The 20,607-nt window shown below is 40.2% G+C and overlaps 2 protein-coding genes across 10 annotated transcripts in view; one reads left to right on the forward strand and one right to left on the reverse strand.

Annotated features, from left to right (window-relative positions):
* Positions 1-688: 688 nt before the first annotated feature.
* Positions 689-13,709, forward strand: SPMIP3 (sperm microtubule inner protein 3). 9 transcript variants are annotated; one of them, XM_075924888.1, is made up of 6 exons: positions 699-809; positions 7,691-7,924; positions 8,336-8,406; positions 10,220-10,312; positions 10,977-11,161; positions 13,555-13,709. In XM_075924888.1, the coding sequence occupies exons 3-6, from the start codon at positions 8,345-8,347 to the stop codon at positions 13,647-13,649; spliced, it is 435 nt and encodes a 144-aa protein (XP_075781003.1). In that variant the 5' UTR covers positions 699-809; positions 7,691-7,924; positions 8,336-8,344; the 3' UTR covers positions 13,650-13,709. The 9 variants fall into 9 exon arrangements, with proteins under 9 accessions (XP_025046595.1, XP_075781003.1, XP_025046596.1 ...); XM_025190811.2 differs by having other exon boundaries at positions 7,723-7,924; XM_075924891.1 differs by having other exon boundaries at positions 7,723-7,811.
* A 2,415-nt stretch (positions 13,710-16,124) lies between these two features.
* Positions 16,125-20,607, reverse strand: part of ADSS2 (adenylosuccinate synthase 2) — a 57,196-nt gene continuing 52,713 nt past the window's right edge. The window contains exons 12-13 of the mRNA XM_075924882.2: positions 17,972-18,121; positions 16,125-16,728 (exon numbers count right to left, since the gene is read on the reverse strand). Of these exons, the coding sequence (XP_075780997.1) occupies positions 16,676-16,728; positions 17,972-18,121 (203 nt within the window). The 3' untranslated portion in view covers positions 16,125-16,675. The remainder of the gene's footprint in view (positions 16,729-17,971; positions 18,122-20,607) is intronic.

The following is a 20,607-nucleotide window of genomic DNA, read 5'->3' on the forward strand; positions in this document are numbered from 1 at the left end:
ATGCACTTTTGCGCAACAGAGCATTCAGACTGCATGGACGCTCTCTCACAAGAAAGCTCTGATTGCCATTAACAGAATGGCCACCAGCGTTTCTTTCAGTGGGGGTTTTGCACAAAAACAGCCTATTTCCTGTCCACACATACCTTTTTGCACAAGAGCTCTTGCACAAAAATGCTTACTCCTTGTAGAAAGAGGGATACCTATACTGCCAAAACCCCTCTGTTCTCTCGATTCACTGTAAATTTTCTTGCACAAAAACATGGTTGAAGTGTGGACACTCGGTGAGTTTTTGCGCAACAAAACTCTGCTGTGCAGACATAGCCTCAGGGTTTAGGAGCAGCTATTACACAGATGAGGGGTGAGGGAACCTCAAGGTTCAAAGTGTAACTTAGTATCCACCAAAGTTTAGCAGTGTTCAGCTCCACGGTTTTAGTATAGGCCTGTTTCCCGTTGATCTGGTGATAAGTCAGGTTCTCCTCCCAACCCAAACATCCCCACAGGTTGTTTCATTGAAAATATTTCAGCATTAGTACATTGTATCCTGGATAGACATACTGATTTGTCTTTTAAGAATAAAGTTTCTGGGCCTGCATCAAACTACCCAGGACTGGGTTTCATTTATGACACCACCAGAATGGAACATCACAAAGCACCTTCTAGTGATGTAAGCAACTTGGTCTTGCAAACAGAAGGAAAGCTTTCTATTTTTCTCTGTCTTGCCCTGGAGGGGGAAGGAACTTTACTCAGATGTTTCTTGTTTTGACTCCAGTCTCACATTTGCTAAATTTCTTTCAGTAAGCCTGCTAAAGGTATAGACTTCACTTGCAGTTAAGCGTGTGTATGTGTGGTGGTGAAGGTTAAGACCTTATTAGACTGTATATATAACCTTTGTGAACCAGAAAAACTGCAGAGTTTTTTAAAAAAAAAGCCTCCTTCATTGTTAAGTTAGATAATGCAGTTTAAAGAATAAGGTATGTTGGAATATCTGTGGAGTAGCCTGACAAATATTTGATAACTTAGGTTGAAGATCTAGATTAGAGGTTGGATGATATTAAATCATTAGCCCAAGCTTCACAGCTGGAGCTAGAGTTTGAGACCTTTGGGCAGTTCACTTAATCTGTGCCTTGATTCCTGATCTATAGGAAGGGAATGTTTCCTTTCTTGATCCCTTTCAATGTCTCCTCTAATAACACTGTACACAGTTTGGGTCAGAGCTTCTCTGTATGTTTGTGCAGTACTTCGTCCACTGGGAACCCTATAGCACAACTTCAGTAAAAATGTTTCACCCCTGAGGAACCAATCCTGCATTCCTAGTTCAGGGAAAGGAAGGACAATTTATGACCAATTTGACGGACTACCAACCCTACACATGAAAACTGCACACATAAAATGCATCATCTGCGCATGCAAGTGATTAGGCTTAAACTATGAGTTTGTAAGCACTTGTGTACACACATGGAGGAAGCCTTTTGAAATAATGTGCATACAGAACAGTATTTCTACCAACTTGATGGCAGGAATGAAGATTTCTAGGTCAAAGTAACTATTACTGCCCCAGATAAGCTGTCAGTGCCAACCCTGAAATACCCCCAGTTAGTAAGAGGAAAATAAGCTTCCCTTTCATCATCATCTAGCTCCCTAGCAGAAGTGCAATTTATGTGTTAGCAGCTTTATGAAGGCTAAAACTAACAAAAAATTGCAAATGGAGAGAGTGGGGGAAGGAAGGAGACGAAAGCGACATTGCTGCTGCTGACAATGAAGACAACAGTTATGCAGAACTGGCTGACAGGGATATGGAAATGTTGGTAAATATAACAGTGAATCTCAACAGCTCATATTGTGTGTGCGTGTTGGAGTTGTCACATTTCTATGTTGTATAGCTACATTTTCCAAGATTGACTAAAATTAACTAAGACATGAAAAGTCTTTCACAGACTAAGCTTGATAGCAGCAAGTAAAATTCCCTATAATTAAAGCGGTGAGGATGCAATATTAGCAATGGAACTTTTAAGAACAGGTCGTGACAGTAGCCAAAATAAGAATCTGGGATTAAGCTAGTTTCTTGGGCAGATGTTTTAATCTCGAAATCAAACTGCAGGCTTAAAACACCCTCTAGTGGAGTAGATGCCATGGTAAGACCAAAGCATATTTCACTAGTGCTGTTGCAAGGCCACAAAACACAGAAAATCATATACCATTCCTTCCAAATGATGAGTTAATGTTTGTACAAATCAGCCAAATTTCATTCCTTGAATGGACAGAGTAAATTTACTGCTTTAATTATGCCAAATGGATAGACTTATTAAACTATAATCAGGTCTGAGAGGGAACAGAAATGAGTAAAGAAACTGAGGCAATAATTCAAACACTGTAGGCAGTTGTTTATCCTAACCTGGTCTTTAAAACCTCCAATGACAGATACCACACTCTCTCCTTAAGCAATTTTTTCCATTCCTAATCTACCCTTGACAGTTGAAATTTTTTCCTAATATCCACCCTAAACTGCCCTTACTGCAATTTAAGCCCATTACTGCTGCTTCTAGCCAGAGAGGTTAAGGAAAACATGTTTTTTACTTTTGATATATTTAAACTTATGTTCTCCTTCTTGGTCTTACTCTAGACTAAACCGGCCTTTCCCTTCTCTCTCCCCCCCCCTGGTCATGTTTTCTAAACCAACATTTCCCAAACCATGGTTGACGGGGTGTTCCCGGCTCCCCGAGTGGCACTGGGTCCTCCAAGACCTTGGCCAGCCTGGGCATAACCTGCAGCCTGATGTTCCGGCTCCCAGCAGAGGGGTAGCTAGGGGAGGTCAGAAGGGGGGAGGAGGAGGGGAGAGCCGGCCACCGGAAGCAGCACTGGACAGGGGAAATCATAGGTGGGATTTGGGGCAGGGGGCAGCCGATGGAAGCAGAGCTGGCGGGGGGCAGGGGGCTGGCCGGAGGAGTAGGGGAGAAGCGGCTGCTGGAAGCAGGGCTTGCCTTGGGCATCAGAGCTGGCTGGGAGAGATGGGGGGGGGGGGGGGGAGTGCAAGGTCGGGGGTAGGGAGCTGGCCGGGGAAGATGTGCGGGGGGGGGGGGGGGGGGAGGGCAGAGAGAAGTCGCAGCCGGAAGCAGGGCTGGACGTGGGCATTAGGGCTGGCCAAGGGAGATTGGGAGGAGAAGCGGCGGAGAACTGGCTGTCCCGGAGGGGATTGGGGGAAGTGAGGCTGGCCAGAGGCAAAGCGGGACTGACCAGGCCACATGTAGATCTCTGGGAGCTGCTCCTCTCCCCCCCCCCCCTCCCCCCCCGGCTGCCCCCTCCGCAAAGCATGAGTGAGTCAGGCCTGGGGATTCTATTGTGCCACCCCCCACCCACTCGAGTAGTTATGAACTGTCTGGCTGGTAGACACACTCATGCAGCCTAAGCACATTTACCAGCCAGGCAGTTCGAAACTACAAATTGATACATCTCGTAATAATAAAACTTACCAAGTGAGAAAATATCAGACATGTTATATGTCTGGTATTTTCTCAGTTTGTTTTTTATGTGTTTATATTTTTGGGCTGCAAAAAACAGTACTGGGGGAAAAAAAGGGTTCCAACTAAAGTAAAAAGTTTGGGAAACCCTGGTCTAACCAGCTTTCTGTCTGTCTTACACTCCATTTATCCAATCCATATTTTTTAACTTGATGGTAAGAATATTGTAGGTAACCATATCAAAAGCTTTACTAAAGCTGGCACTGGGGACTTTGGGAGGACCAGAAACAACTTATTTGAATATTCATCATTTGATTAATGAATATGCAAATGAATGTTACCAGTCCTCCAAAAGTTCATGAATGGATTTACTGGTCCCCGTGTCAAAAAGTTTGGGAACCCGTGTTCTAAACCTTTAATCACTTTTGTTGCTCTTCTCTGGCCTTTCTCCAATTTGTCCACATCTTTCCTGAAATGTGACACCCAGAACTGTATTCAATACAGACACAGTATTCAAACTGAAATCTTATCAATACAAAATCGAGTAGAAGAAATCTTGTATTAGCAGGAGTATTATATGTAAGACATCCCAGAATGTTTGCTTTTTTGCAACGATGTTGCATTGACTCATTTTCGCATGTGATTGACTATAATACTCATTCTTTCTTTTCTACAATACTTTCTTGATAGTCATTTATTTTGTACAAGCAAGTGTTTATTCTTTCCTAAGTGAGGTACTCCTTGCATTTGTCCTTATCAAATTTCATCCTATATACTGTAGCCCATTTCTCCAATTTGTTCAGATCATTTTGAATTTTAATTCTGTTCTCTAAAGCACTTGCAACCCCTCTCCCAGCTTAGTATTGCCCACAAAACGTAAATGTTTCATCTGTGTTTTTCATAAATTATGTAGATATGGAATAGAAGCAGACCTAGGACAGATTCCTATAGGACTTTATTTGATATGCCCTTCAAGCTTGGCTGTTAACCTCTGGTGATTACTCTCTGAATAGTCTTGCAACCTTGTACATATAGGCTATATTTCCCTTGTTTGAGGTTTATAAGAATATCAAAAGCCTTACTAAATTTAAGATACTTCACATCTACCACTTGCCTTCTATGGATAAAGCTTGTTACCTTATAAATGCTATTAGCTTAGTTTGACATGATTTGTTCTTGACAAACACACGTTGACTCTTACTTATCCTTTTATCTTCCTGGTGTCTACAAATTACTCAATTATTTGTTTTATTATTTTTCCGGGTCCTGAAGTTAACCTGAATGGCCTAATTCTCCAGGTTGCCCTTATTCCCCTTTATATAGATGGGCACTATATTTGCCCTCTTCCAGTCCTCTGGATTCTCACCAGTCTTCCATGAGTTTGTGAAGACAACCGTTAGTATCTTAGAGCTCCTGAGTTATATGCTAGAATATTCAAGTAGCTATTTCATCATGCCTGGGTGATTGGAAGACTAACTAATTTAAGTAACTTTTAACTTACCCTATTTAGCCAAAAATCCTACTTCATTTTCACTGGTTCATTACCACTGTTGGACGTCTGATCACTAATAACTTTTTTGGTGAAAACAGATATTCAGCACTCTGCCAATTGCAAGTGTTTTCTGTTGTTGTCTTTTCCCACTCACTAACAGGATTAATATATTCTTGGTTTTCCTCTTGCTTCTCATCTCTCTATATAAAAGCTTTTCCTGCCACGTGACAGATGACATCAGCCTACTTGAAAGCAGAATCTCAACATCTCGCTTACTTGCACCTCAATCAGAACCAACTGCGAAACAGATCTGGCTGTAGCTCGGTCTGTAACATGTCATACATGAGCAATAGACCAATTAACAGGTTTTTTTTTTCTAGACAGCTTTGTTTGTTCACTTTTCTATATAATCAGTGCAAGACTAACAGGCTCTCTGGCCATGAAAGCAATCAGAGAGAGAGGGGTTTGTGAGCATAGCAAACAGCAGGCGCAGCCCTCTCTTGTATTTGTAAGATGTTTTCTTGGTTTTTAATCTCATTTTGTGCTTTGGCCTTCCTAAATTTGTCCATACTTGCTTGTGTTCTTTTTGTATGTGCAAATGTTTTCCCAATGGGCATTAATCTCAATTACACATACAAAATGATGGAGTCTAATTTAGCTGTTGCTGCTTTAGAAGGATCTTGAAGGCATAGTGGATAGTTCTCTGAAAATATCCATTCAATGTGTAGCAGCAGTCAAAAAGCTAACAATGTTAAGAACTCTTAGGAAAGTGATGAGGAAGAAAATATCAAAGCCATTATCTACATCAATGCTACATCCATACTTTGGTGTGCAATTCTGGTCATCTCATCTCAAAAATACTAGAATTGGAAAAGGTACAGAGCATGGAAACAACAGCAATTCAAGAGCAGGGAACAGCTTCTGTATGTGAAGAGAATAAAATGACTGGGACTTCTCAGCTTGTAAAAGAGATAAGGAATGTAAGGTCTCTAAAATTTGTGACTGGTGTGGAAATAGTGTTTACTCCTTTTCATAACACAAGAACTAGGAGTCACAACAAAAGTACTAGGCAACAGATTTTAAAGAAATGCTTCACATGGAATACTGTGTAATTTGTTAACAAGACATGTTGTGAAAGCCAAAACTGTAATGGGATTTTAAAAAAGAACTAAACTAATTCCTTGAAGGATAGGTCCATCAATGGCTATTAGCCAATAGGGCCAGGACTGCAACCCTATGCTCTTTGTCCTGCTTGCCAGAAGCTGGGAGTGGATGATCGGATCACTTGATTGACTTGTTCATTACCTCTGAAGAATTTGGCACTGGATGTTGTCAGAAGACAGGATACTGAGCTAAATGAACTACAGGCAGTCCCCGACTTACGCGGATCCGACTTATGTTGGATCCGCACTTACGAACGGCGCTTTTATCGCCCCGGAGCTCGCGGGCGGCGGGACCGCGCAGAGCGCAGCGGTCCTGCCACCGCATCCTCCAGGGCAAGAAAAGCTGCTCCGGGTCTCCCTGGTGTGCTAGGGGGGACTCCCTAGCACAGCCGGGAGACCCGAGCAAAGCTGCACAGGCGGCGGGGTCCCCCGCCTCTGCGACTTTGCTCCTGTCTCGCTGAGCACAGCAGGGAGACAGGAGCAAAGCCGCAGAGGCGGCGGGACCTCTGCGCCTCCGCGGCTTTGCTCGGGTCTCCCTGGTCTGCTGGGGGGGGAGGGGGCGCAGCTAGTGCGCCCCCCCCCCAGCAGACCAGGCTTTTGTTGCGGGATGCCTGGGGTAGAGCAGCTGGGGTGCTGCCGGGTTGGTCCTGCAGGGACCTACCTGGCAGTGCCCAAGCTGTTCTGTCCCAGGAGTCCAGATTCAGCCGCTGTTGAAACTGATCAGTGGCTGATTCCAGGAAGCCGGGGGCAGAGCAACTCTGCCTAGGGCTTCCTGTAGTCAGCAGCTGATCAGTTTCAGCAGCAGCTGAATCTGGAGCCAGTTCCAACTTACATACAAATTCAACTTAAGAACAAACCTATAGTCCCTATCTTGTATGTAACCCGGGGACTGCCTGTATTGGTCTGACCCAGCATGGCCATTGAGTTATGTTCATATTTAATTTTGGCCATTTTTTGTAAAGCTCTTTGAACTTTAAGATCATTGAACTCTTAGGTAAGCTAGGGTGATCTCTTGTCATATTTCTAATCTTTCCCACACAAGGAGATAGTTTTGTTCTTGGGCCCTTAATATTTTAAACTGTCTGAAAGATTTGATAGCTTTTCCCCTTAGACTTGCTACCTATGAGATCTTACCTACCAACTTCCTGAGTTTGCTTATGTCTGCTGTCTTGAATCTAGTCACTCTTCTTTTCCTCCTACCATTTCTTAATCATGAACTTATTTCATGATTACTTTCACCTAATCCACTTTCAAATTCATAAGCGATTCCTCTATTTTTTTTTTTCCAAAATCAAACCTAGGACAGCCTCTCCCCTTGTTGCTTTCTCCACCTTGTGAAATAACAAGCAGACTCAAATACATTCCAGGAACGAGCTGCATCTGTGCCCAACTGTATTGTTCTGACAGATGTTGGGGCAGCTGAAGTCTCCTCCCACACCTTCTCTCCTTTCTACCCCCCCAAATCCTGTGCTTTGGATGATTTTGTAAATAGTTTAAAAAAAAAACTTCATCCACTTCTTCTAGGTTAATTGATCTCTATTAGACCCATGGTATCACCACTGTCTTATATTCTTATCCAGGGATTTTGAACAAATCAGTCTCCTATTTCCAGTTTAACCTCCAGGCATGAGCATACCTCTGATGCACAAGTCAACACCACCTCCCTTTTCCTCGTGCCTGTTCTTCCTTTTGATGTAACTGGTAAGCTGAATCACAGAAGTTCTTTGGGAGCAGAGCATCTGGTAGTTCTGAGTGTGCAGAGGATAAGGGGCCAGGCACTACTCTAGGTGGTCAGTGGCAGACTACCATTGCAGGTGAGTAATACAAAATAGAGCATGAAATGAGAGTGTTGCCTGTGGATAGTGAAATCAGGGAGCAGATTACTGGAGGGTATAGACACAACTTCCTCCTGCTAAGGACAGGCGGCAGTGAGATACTCGCATGGAGGTAGTTAAGGGAAGTGTCATAGAACAATATCAGGGAAGAACTTTTGTACTTCTAAAACAATCCCCCACATTTAAAAAAAAACCGTTTCATTACTTACTTGTGTTGGATACTGAAGAACAACGTCGTATTGTTCCCTCCAGTTATCCCTTTTTCCTCCAGTTTCTCAATTTCAATTGTGTGTACCCTAACAAAGATTGAATTATTGAACATGAAAGTAAATTGTTTTAAATATTTCAAAAGCTCCTTTCTAAGATTCTAAGTTTCATTTTCTTCTCCAGGATTTTTCCATGTCGTGCATAGCCATCAGACTACGTCAATTTATAGAGCCAACACCCTACCTCCCTCCAGGGTAAAGTATTTGGAGATAGAAAAGTCACATGCCAAAATATCACCATGGGACAAATATTCTGCTTAAGACTTCTTGTGATTTAGGAAAGGATGTTTGTCAAAATAGAAAGCCTGTCCAACATACACCTTTTGTTTTACAAGTAAAAGCACTGAGTCTGTTTGCAAGTTAAAATACTTTAGTCTGCAGATTTCTAGTTTCAGGTCATTCATTTCAGTGCAAGTTCTATATAAGACTTCAAGTAAATTCTGTTTTCCTTCAAGTATGTTAGGGTATGTCTACACTTGCACCCTATTTCAAAATAGGGATGCAAACGCAACAATTCGAAATTGCAAATGAAGCTAGGATTTAAATATCCCATGCTTCATTTGCATAATCCTGTTATGGCGCTATTTCGAGTTAGCGCTATTTTGAATTAAGACACTGTGTAGACACAGTTATTTCGAGAGAAAACCTCTCTCAAAATAAACCTCATTGTATGAGGAATAAGGGTTAACAGTTATTTTGAGAGAAGGGTTTTCTCTCTAAATAACCGCGTCTAAACAGCGTCTGTTAATTTGAAATAGCGCTAACGTGAAATAGCGCCATAACGGGATTATACAAATGAAGCATGGGCTGTTTAAATCCCGGCTTCATTTGCAATTTTGAATTGCTGCGTTTGCATCCCTACTTTGAAATAGGGTGCAAGTGTAGACATACCCTTTGTAAATACAGTTAGTATGTGCAATACATGATCAAAAGTGTCCTCTTTTAGAATTACTCAGTCTTAGATTCATCTGCCAAGCAGACTATTCTCACCTCCTTCTGTGTCCAGTCTGGAATTACACATAAAAGGAATCAGTGCTAACAGGATGGAACTGAAGAATCAAGTCATGGTTCCATGCAGATTGTAATTTTACCTTGGGGGAAACTTGCCAAACATTGTTGTGGGGTTTTTTAAATACAAAATGTATTTCTCTTCTCATCCCCCACCCAATTCTACTCCTTCCTCTTTCTATTCTTCCAGCCATTAAGGGTCACATTTTCAAAAGCACCTATTGGGTTGACCTTGCCCAGCTACATTCAGATATAAACTACATGTCTGGCTTCACTTTTTGGCAGTGAAGATATTTGCAGTACTGGTGTAGTCATGTTGGTCCTAGGATATTAGAGAGACAAGGTGGGTAACACCTTTTATTGGACCAACTTCTGTTGATTTTTGAGCTCCAGAGGTGGTCTGTGGGTAAGAGAAAAGTACTCAATGTCTTGGCTAAATCCAAAGTAGAACAGATTAAGTGAAACATACCTTTCCAAGATCATGGGTCTTCCATTACATGTTGTGATAAACATATGTGGCTCCTTTAGGGCATCAAATATCCCAATTGCTCCAGTCTCAAATGAACACAAACACAAGGTTTACAAGGCTCTCAGCGCCCCCACTATACAAACAATCTGTTCAACCTTCTGGTTAGCTGAGACAATCCAAGCTTGAAGGCTTTCATCAAAAAGGAGATCATGCATACTTGTCTCAATCGTTAATCACTTAAGGCACCTTTGACAATTTTTCCATGTACCAAATGCAGCTCAAACCAAAACCTGTCTTAATTGGGCTTCCATTTTTCCACCTACTTCCGTTTACATCCTTCAGTTACTCTACCTACTAACTTTTGTGCTACATGTCCAATAAAGCAGTTTGCAAACTGATTCAGTTTATGCTTATTTCCTAATGAAATGTAATTCATGGGGAAGAATGTTAGGAATGTTTGCTGGTAACTTTAATTGTTGTAACTCTCAAGTCACAAAATTGTTTTGTATGTGTGCGTATTCTACTTACTAGCAATGTTATTCGTCAAGGAACAGTCATTCAAGGCTTCTATCCTGGGCAACTAGGACGGGTGCACAAGGCATGCATGCCCGAAACAGCTCCTGGGTAAGAGGATGGCTTTATACAAACTTTCTAAAAGAGCATTATTTTGACATTTTTATCCTTCAAATTCACTACGGGGAGAGATGGTCACTATCAGGGGTGCCCTGCAGATATTCCCCTTCAAATTTAACATGGGAATAAGAAGAATCAAGGAAGACAGGAAATGGTCTACTGGTCAAAGCACAAGACTGGGAGTCAGGAAATTGGGGTTCTATCCCCATTGTGGTCTATCTGTGTGTGATATTAATTCATCAGTGTTTGGGAATTCTGAACAAAAGCTACTAGAAGACACAGATGATTCTTTTTTCCAGCACCTTTTGAGCCTTAGCTTGTTAATGGAGATTGCTAACCAGGATACTGAAAGCAGCACTTTTTATTGATTTTAACAGAATTAACATTGTTTATACTAGTTAACTGCAGTTTTCAGACCTACTTTCTAATTTCAAAAGTGTGTTTGAAGCCAATTGAACTACTGAACTGAGTTTTACTGTATGTAGTCATGCTGTTAATACCTATGAGATTATAACAGCATTACACTGAGGTTTTTCATTTCAACAGGAGATTAGAAAGATCATTTATTATGTTGGCCACCCTTATGGTTAGCCAGTGCTCTTTACATACCATGTGTCAGCATGAGATTACAAAACAATTTGTGCCTCTCATCTAGACCTTTCATAAAACTGCACCCGGCTCCAATGCAGCATGAAGTTGAAACTCAGTACCAACATGACTTTGACAATTTAACTCTTAAGAAGTATGTCCATTTTCAAAGGACAATGCAGAAGGCAACTAATGACTGGTACAAGCAAACCACGTACAAAGAAGAATTTGCACTGCCATTTTACAATATTGGTAAGTAAGATTTATATAGTTAGTAAAGCCTTTTCGTCTGCTAGGAAGATTCACCCTAGTCTACTTAAGTCTTTGTTTTACATATTCAACCGAATTAACTTTCCCACAGGGATGCTGTAAGGATTTGTTAAGTCTTAACTCTATTTTATGGTATGGAAGAACTGACAGACACTGTCTACACAAGGTGAAGAGCCCGAATGAACAATTAATGTGCTCAGTCCCAAATAGGTAGGCAGAAGGCAACCAGTTAATTGGAATCAGACAAATTACACTTAGACTTCAATCTGTATACAGGACAGCTGCTCAAATGCACTGAATTAAATATAACCCAGTTCGATTTTAGGTTTGTTATTAGACATAGCCACACTAAGCTAAAAAGGCATTTGATCTATGTGTAATGCAACCTATGAACAGGTTTCATTTTGGAATCTCACAGAAGCCAAGATGCATGTCAAATAAGGAGATTCCTGTTCTGAACTGAGCAAGTACAAAGCTATATGCAGAAATGTACTGGATACTTAAGTTATTTTCATGCCAGAAAGACTTACTGCTCTTTTTAAAAAGGAGCTATGAGATTGAAGATCCCTTCTTGTGGTACAAAGCATCTTCCAGGGGTGATGGCCTCTTAAGAGGGAAGGAAGATTTTTTTTTCCCCCCTTAGGGAAAAAAAAAATCTTAGCAGTACCTATGATAGACACAGGCCAACACCTTTGAATTTACCGTGCCTTTTGTGAAAGCATAGGCTGTTTAGCCTCAACAGTGGAGTGAAATGACCCAGTTTTAACTTAGATCATGGATTTTCAATTTAAATTCCATCTGCAAAAGACATGGGGATAAAATTGTTTCTTCTGTCCTACATGATTCCTATCAAAACAAAACCATAAGAGCAACCAGATATTACAGTGCAGTAAGAGGCAAGGAACAGTGTCAATATGGCCAAAACTAGGCAGGGGCCCAGTGTAAGTAGCAGCAGTAATAGCTCAGAGAATGAAGGCAGACAACAAGCTATTTACTTCAACTAGCATCCACATTGTGGTATACGAACTCTAAGGATGTTAAAATGCGGTTGATGGCATTTCCATCAACTAGTCGATAGGCACTTCTGCATTCCTTCTTTGAAATATACAAGAGCCCCACTAGGGGCTTCAAAGAAGGAATGCTGTGTACAGCCCGGGGCCAGCAGGAAGTCCCATTGACTCCAGGCTGAACACAGCATGCCTGCTTTGAAATGCACAAGAGTCCCCAGCGGTAACTCTCCCTCCACCCCTTTGCTGCCACTATCAACTAAGCAAATGCTTATTGGATAGTCGACCAGTCTTTAATATCCTTAATACAAACATTCTAGGAGGGACAGGCCTTCTGCTGCACTCAAGATTGAAAACAAGTGTGCAGATGCTTCCCCCTCCTCTGTTTTTTCTTAAGAAGAAAATGGCAGGAGTTGCTGACTTTCAAATAAAGTCATTCACTTTTCATAATTAAAATGTAGAAAATATATCCTTAGTCATGCAGCTTTTTCTGCAAGTAATTGGTAACGCTTCTGTGATCAATTTGTCAGGTCAGACAATTGCCTAATCTTGTCTCATACCCTAACTCCCATAAAGTGCCTACTTTCACTTTCTGGCCAAGTGAACTGCTCTTCACCCTACGGTAACACTTTGCCACTGACCCATGCTCTTGGAAAACAGTGTTGGGCCAGAATCATGAGATGGGTAGGCTTTGTTTTATTTAAAACATCAAGATTTCCCTCTTGTTGCAGCTTGCTTATTGTGGACTATACAGATAGTTCTGGAGCATTTCCCATGCAGAATAGACCAGTTACAGGCAGACTAGCATAATCATGCAGAAGTTTTATTGTTTTGGTTTAAAGGAAAGTTGCATGATCCTCCCTGTACTTAAAACATGCACTGCAAATATGTTGCTGTGAATAATGCTGCAAACAATTTCTGGAAATCCCCTCCCCATCTTTTTGCTTTTGTGATATTTCTTAGTACAGTTAGTCCAAAGAATGGCTCACGCATACAGGGCTACAAGTACAAAAAGCAGTTTGCCAACCAAGTTGTGCCATTTGGCTTTCACAACATTGAGCTCACTTAAGAGAACAAATGCTAGCCTTGCAGAGTAAACTAAACACCTGTACCCCAAGCACTATCCACAATGAAGGGGGAGGAGAGGAAATAGAAAAAGAGGCTTAAGCCTCCCCCCCCCCACCCCCAAAAAAAATGGAGAATGCAGGGACAGATTGTGATAACCTGCTAATCCAAAAGCTCATCTTTGGAGAAATTCTTAGGAAAAGATGTTGGGTATCATGTAAGGGCAACAAGAAAGCTTTATAAAGATAATATTTCTGAACTGGATCACCAGGACTGAGTGTTTTTGTTTTTTTTTAATTTCAGACAAAGTTGAGGATAAATACACACTAAGAACTGATCCTGGGCCACTGACAATCTGGAGGAGTATTGCTGATCCAAAAAACATAACCTGCCCTTGACAGTGAGAAATATTTCAACTGAGCTAAGACAATAAAAGCAACCTGTTGAAGTTAATCTCATTTACATGACACCTTCAGAAGTCTGCTTCTGTTAAGTTATACTGTATCATTTTACACTGTCACTTCGATTGGTGATGCTGCTTGGAAACTTTAAAATTTGAATATGAATAGATGGATTACCTTGTACACTGGAGTGGGAAATGGAGACAATTGAATTCCCACTGTATGTTCCTGTTAGGGGTGCACTTTGGAAAACATAGTATATCCTTAGTTACATTTAATGCAAGATTAGACCATCTATTGTGGTAAGAGACCACTTCCCCTCATTTCTCCTGGTAAGTGGGAAGCATACCTATCATCCAAAGCCTCTAGCAGTCCTTCAGCCCAGTGGCTATTATACCCACTCCACTTGAAGAGGTTCCAGTCCCACCTCTTCCTGAAAGCAGGAATGTAATTAAACTGGAGCCTGCCAGTTCTCATTTAACTGCTCTAACCACTACCTTTGGGATAGTCTTCCTCAAGCAGGAGTGTTGACACTGTTGTACTATGGATAAACAAGCATTAGAGTAGGGGGGGGGGGGGGAGGGGGCAAGATCTCCCATGTCCAAGGTGAGTAACCTAATCCCAAGACTAAAAGTTGGGAGACGAACTACTTTTCTCATCACAGGCTTTTTACTAAAATGGCATAAGACAACTAATTCCAAAGAGGGTTACCATCTCTGAATTGCAAAAATGGGCTCCTTCGTGCAGTCTTGACCTAGGCTTCTACTAATGATGGCTAGGCGGTTCTCCATGTAGCATGCTCGTGTTTGTGAGCTGCTGTCTAAGGTGTGCCTGTCTCTGCATCTCAGTGATTTTCCCAAGTGCCTCACTCCTTTTGTGCATTCAGGGCACTGTTCCTTCAAAGTGCTTTAAGGCTGTAAAATGGCACTTATTGCTCATTGTATAATCAATTGCCGCCTCCTCATGTAATCAGCAACTGTTGTAACGGTCTTCAAAATGGGAGGGTGTTGTTTTTAAGTATCAAAATGCCTTCTCCTTCCCCAATATTCACTTTTACAGGATGGTCTAATTCTATCTGCAGGGCTAAAGTTAGGCACATCATTCCTCTGTACTGCAAAAATAATTAAACTGCTATAAACTTCACTGCCATACAAGGAGGAAAGACTGCAAGTGAGATGAGGAAACAAGAGGCCCTTTTACTTTTGGGTATCTGGTTTTGATGTTTCAGTCTCTCATTCTGTATTTTTTTTCCAAGTCTTGTCGTGCTATGATTTCTTCCCTCCTATATACTCACTAGGGATTCTATGTAGTCTAAACAGCTTAGCAAGAATGCTTCATGACTTCAATTGTACCATAAATTCCTTCCCATACCATAATGTTCAACATATAACCCATCCCTTATCTCTCAGTATTATTGTAATAGATAAAGAAATTTACATTTTAATATTTAACTTAATTTTGTTTTGTTCCCACTAACTTTCCTCGGAGACAAATTATTCTCCTTTTCCAGATAAGTCACATTTAATCTTGTCATTTAACATTTGTGACCAACTTTGAATATATTTACCATATCGGGCTGAATGTTTAAGTATTTACAAGTAGAAGGAATACATTCTTTCACAAAATTTAAACAGGTAGACTATGAAGGCTTTTTTTTGTTCTATTTCACAGCTGTAAATTTCCTATATTCACCTTGGCAGACTGATTATATTAATTAATTACAGCAAGGTCAGTATCTAAATTTGACCAGTTTGTCATTTGAAAATAAATTTTTCCCACCTGACAGAGGAGTACACAAACTTCACAGTAAAATGTGTATGTGTGTGTACCTACCTATAAAACAGAATAAAAGCATGCTTTAAAAGGCCACTTTTTTAAATTAGAAGCTTTAAGACTGGTATTAGATCAAATAAATGTTACATACCACACTGTCAAAATAAACAAACAGTCTCCTTCACTTGTTCACATCTTCAAGATTATCCCTGGACATCCTTCCAGGATGCAGTCCAATGCCATTAAATCCATTGCCTTCAATAGGTGTCAGAAGGTGAATTCTGATTATTCTTTCCCTGTCTGAATCAGAATACATTAAATCTCTACTGTACATTTTGATTTATAGTTATTTTTTAAAAATTTATAGTACCTTTGCCTGGTTTTGTGAAGTCAAAAATAATTCTTACTACTACTAAGAGGAAATGTAAAGTGCCACCGAGAACTTTAAACTTATCAATAAATATGCTTCCTTCTAAGTAGCAAGAGATTTACTGTAATATGCACTCAAAGTAGAAGTGCAGAAAAATGTTCTAAAATGCTTAATAAAAAATCAGAATAGTTCAATAATTGTAAATGAGCTTTATACAATATCAAACTTAGATTTTTTTTGCACATTTTCAATAAACTTGTGTTGTAAGAGGTCCTTGCATGTTCCCATTAAATCATAAATATTTAATAAAGACACAGTTTGGACAGTGGTTATAGTATTATAAAAATCCTCAGAATCCCTCTTTAATCACTCACTACAACAGCAGTCATAAAGAATACAAGTAGTTTAGGAGTACAAATAATGAGAATGTAAAACCATTTGTGCAAAACTGCATTATATTTACTGTTGAAGATTTCTGGGAAAAAACACCGCCCGAAGCATGGATACGACAATCAAGACAGTCATGAAAATAATGATACCTTCCATTTTCAAACATGAAGGATTATGTTATGAAGTAAATAGTAGATGATAAAGAAAAGTCTGGTGGCACCATATGTAACAGTAATGGTAAGTGTCCTGGAGATATTGCCAGTTGGATAGAGAGCTGATAAAGGTACAGGTCAAAGTCTTTCAGGAGTAGCAATCCGTTTGATACGCCAAGTCTAACACTTCCATAGATCTATCCTTCCAACTTTTTTTTTTTTTTTTTTTTTGCAATTTGTAGACTACTACTAATACACGTAAGACTAAGCAGTTGTTGGGGGGGGTTTTTTGTTTTTGTTTTTTTAGAAGTGTGCTTTCTTCCACGCATCTGAAATCTTTAAAACATCTGGATCATTGACTCTCTGGATTTCCCTACTCCAATCCACTGAACTGCAAAAAAAGAAACAACAACAAAATAATGTGCACTGTTTTACCATATATGAATTAAATCAAAGCATGACATTCTGATAAAGGAAAAAAGTTCTATGACCAATATAGCAGAATAAGCTGCACTAATAGTACTGACTGTTATTAGATAATGACACTTTGCATTTTTGTAGCACCACTAGAGTCACAGATCTTTAAACACTATGAAGTGCCTGAACTTGTGCTACTGAGTCAAAGGGAGCATGGCCTTAAATTTTCAAAATCCTTTCAAAACTATGTTTTACAGATGAGGAAACTAAGCATACAGAATGCAAGCAATTTGCTGAAAGATAACATTCTGTATTCTTAGTTCTATTATAACTCACATCTCCCAACTTCCAGTTCTATCTTTTAATCGTAAAACTAATTACAGGTTGAACCTCTAATCCAGAACACACTCATCCAGAAACATCCAGAATGATTTTACTTAGCGGGATGTACACTTTTCATGAGTGTAGCCAAGTTTCCTGCGGTCCCATGGTTTGTTTACAGCCAGCAGTCCTGGCTCTGTGTTCTGAGCTGTTATTTAGCTCTAATTTACCCCTAAATGTCCTCTAACAGCACAGTAATGCTGCTAGACAATATTAACTTCTCATGGTCCAGAAAATTCTCTCATTCGGAATTAGTCAGGTCCCAAGGGTTCTGGACTAGAAAGGGTCGACCTGTAGTTTAGGACAATATTCGGCCACTCCTAGGTTGATTTAGTGTTTTGCTTCTTAGTAAATCTCCAATGAAGTCAGACTACTCACACACTAAAACAGTAGTAACCGAACAAAAGGATGGCAGAAACGAGTCCTTACTTGACTAATCAAATATGCCATTCCGCTTTTTTTCCCCAAACTCCTACAAATAGGACTTTTTGCACAAGAGCTGTTTTTTTTTTTAAAAAACAAAGCAAACATGCAAACAGGACAGTGTGTATGCCAGTATTTAAAATCGGTTGGCAAATTATGATAACTCACATTGTAAAGTTAGACTAAAATATGCTGCAAACATTTTAGGAGGCTGATCTCTTAGATATTGCTGCTAAAATGAAGCTCAAAAGCATTAAAATGTCAGAGTACGAAAGACACTTTAAAACTCAGCATTCTAGCAAACTGGGTGCTTTAAATCATATTCTGACTCAAAAGGTCAAAGGAATTAAATTTAAGTTATTTCTATTTCAGATAGATAGGTTTCCTAAAGCATGAAAGTTTGCTTTACTTACCAGGAACACCAAGCTCCATTTCTATGAAGCGAACATAGTTCTGTGCATTTATAGGCAGTTCTTCAAATGTTCTTGCATTTGATATGTCTGTGTTCCAGCCTGGAAGTGTCTCATACCGAACCTCTACTTTATTTAAGACTTCCTGGTTTGCTGCAGAAACAGAGGAAGTATTTAAACAGTGAATATTAAATTATCCAGAAGATCTGTATATTTTTACAGAACCAGTCACACAACTAAAAGTCATTTTAACAAGCATCTTGTTCTATCAATGGTGACCTCATAAAAGGAGATTGTCTAAGCTTGTGAAATAATGAATTCTCTTAGTCAGGTGTAGATTTCAATGGCGCTCTCTCATATGGAGTCAGATATTTGCCTATTATTTTAAAGCATGGGTGTCTTGTTCAAGAATTCTCAAGAGGTTATTAATGGCAGAAAGTTCTGTTATGTTGGAAGCTAACCTGTTCTAACAAAATGCAGATTTAATATGACCACCATTCTGTATATACCAGTATTTCACAATGGTACAGGTATTAAACAGATTTGTATATTGTTGCAAAATATTGGGATTAATCTTCATTGATGTGAGGGACTGCCAGAGGAACTCCCCTGAGTTATAGTGAGACACATTGCAACTGAGATCAGATGAGGCACCCGAACTAGTAGCCCTCTGGTTTAAAGGGAGAAGACTGTAGGCCAGACATTCTCAATGAAGAGCCCTCATCTCAGAGACTCACTTCCCCTATGAAGTTCAAAGAGTCAAAGTCCGTTAACATTTAGAACCTACTGCAATACTCCTATTTTCCATGTCTGAACCCAGCTTCCCAGGTGAATAAAGGTGTAGTGAATTTAATGCATGTTTGGGACTCAACATTTCAGAATAAAAGAATGTTAAGTGATAGGGAAGTTCTGGATGTCAAAATAGGCCAACTTAAAAGAATATCATGCTTTCTGGAGAAAAAGTACATTTTAAAGAACTGATCATGTATTCCCAGGTTTTCAGAAGAGTTCAATAAGGTCAACGTGGAGCACTTTCGAAAGCCCTTCAGTGTCGATCCAGCCAGATCTTACCCAGGCAGGCCAACTGCCTTTGACCTATCCAAATATCCAGCAAAGCTAACTGAAGATAGCGTGTGTCAACTACATCAATAAGAATGTGCTATAGGAACAGCATTTCAAAAACCCCACTAACTAAATGCCTTCAATAGCTCAATTTCTAAATAGGTACATTTTACTAGTTTACCACCATAATTATTGCTTTGTTCTCTAAAAAAGTAAATTTCTTACCGATAATTTCCCTTCTACGAGCAATGTCTCCCACATTTCTTGATTTCTGGGCTGCTTTCCTCTCACTGCAGCTCATGGGGGCAGATCAGAGTTTTGGACCTGCATATTCTAGCCATGCCCTCTTAGATCCTGCTTCCCTCCAGATAAGCTATTCCCAAACTGTAAAGCTTTCATACCATTGTTAAACATTCTTGAGAAAACAAAGTAACTATGTACATTTGACCAATAAAGATGGCCTTATGGTAAAAATTCTGCTTAATACCTGACTCTTGACTTATAAGCCATTCATGGCGAATAGAAATGCGAGAGACTGCTAGCTAGAAAAGAAATGATCAGTAAGAAATTGTGTGTTCCTCATCTCCGCATCTCCCATAATTCCTGACTTCTGGGAAGTAACAGATGTAGGGAGGGTTACAGAACATATCAGAACAGCGAAAAATTGTATCTTTACCCATCCATAAATATTTGCTAAAAAAACAGAATCATATCTGGGCAAGTTCTTGCAGCTCTTTCCTGCTTAAAGAATGCTTCTGCAGAGGATAGGATGTGCAGTGCATGATAAAGGTGGCAGCATTTGATCTGGTGGCCCACCATACAAATTTCCATTGTGGATTTGTTACCTATTTCTACCCACTAGCTAATCAAGGGTCTCAGATTGTGCTCTGCTTCCTTCTAGACCCTCAATCTGATGCCTTGTATGTTTCCATAATGCATCGCCTAACCCACCAAGCAACAAAGAACTTGGAAGCAATGAGTCCATGGAATTTTGACAAAGGATACCAACAGGACACCTGATCTCCTTGTGGATGCCATACATTTGAGGTAAATTTTCAGAGCCCTTTGGGCAGGTAAGGTGTGCCACATCTCCTTAATGAGATGCTATGGCCTTGTACAAAGTGACGGTAGAAGCACCTCTTTGGAAACATAGAAAGACCACTGCACCTTGAGGGAATAATGATTTGAGTTCTGTATGCCATCTTGTCCTCATGAAACATGCAGTACGATTCCTGCATAGAGTGCACTGACAGCTCCAACATTTGTCTGATGGACACAATGGCTATTAGAAATCAAGTAGTGATGGACAAATCGAATGTGGATACTGAGGTCATAGGTACCATGGAACCGTTTGTCAGGGCACTCAATACAAGTGGCCCATTTGGGAAAAAGATTTAACAGCTGGCTTGGCTAACCAGAAGTATGCTTCAAGCAATCTGGCTACTATGGGATTCTCTGTGGGTACGTCTACACTTGCTCCCTATCTCGAGATAGGGATGCAAATGTAGCCAACCGAAATTGCTAATGAAGTGGGGATTTAAATATCTTCAGGTAATAACTTGTGACTCTTTAGTATT

Source organism: Pelodiscus sinensis, chromosome 3, assembly GCF_052426305.1.
Source record: "Pelodiscus sinensis isolate ZL-2025 chromosome 3, ASM5242630v1, whole genome shotgun sequence".
NCBI lineage: Eukaryota > Metazoa > Chordata > Testudines > Trionychidae > Pelodiscus > Pelodiscus sinensis.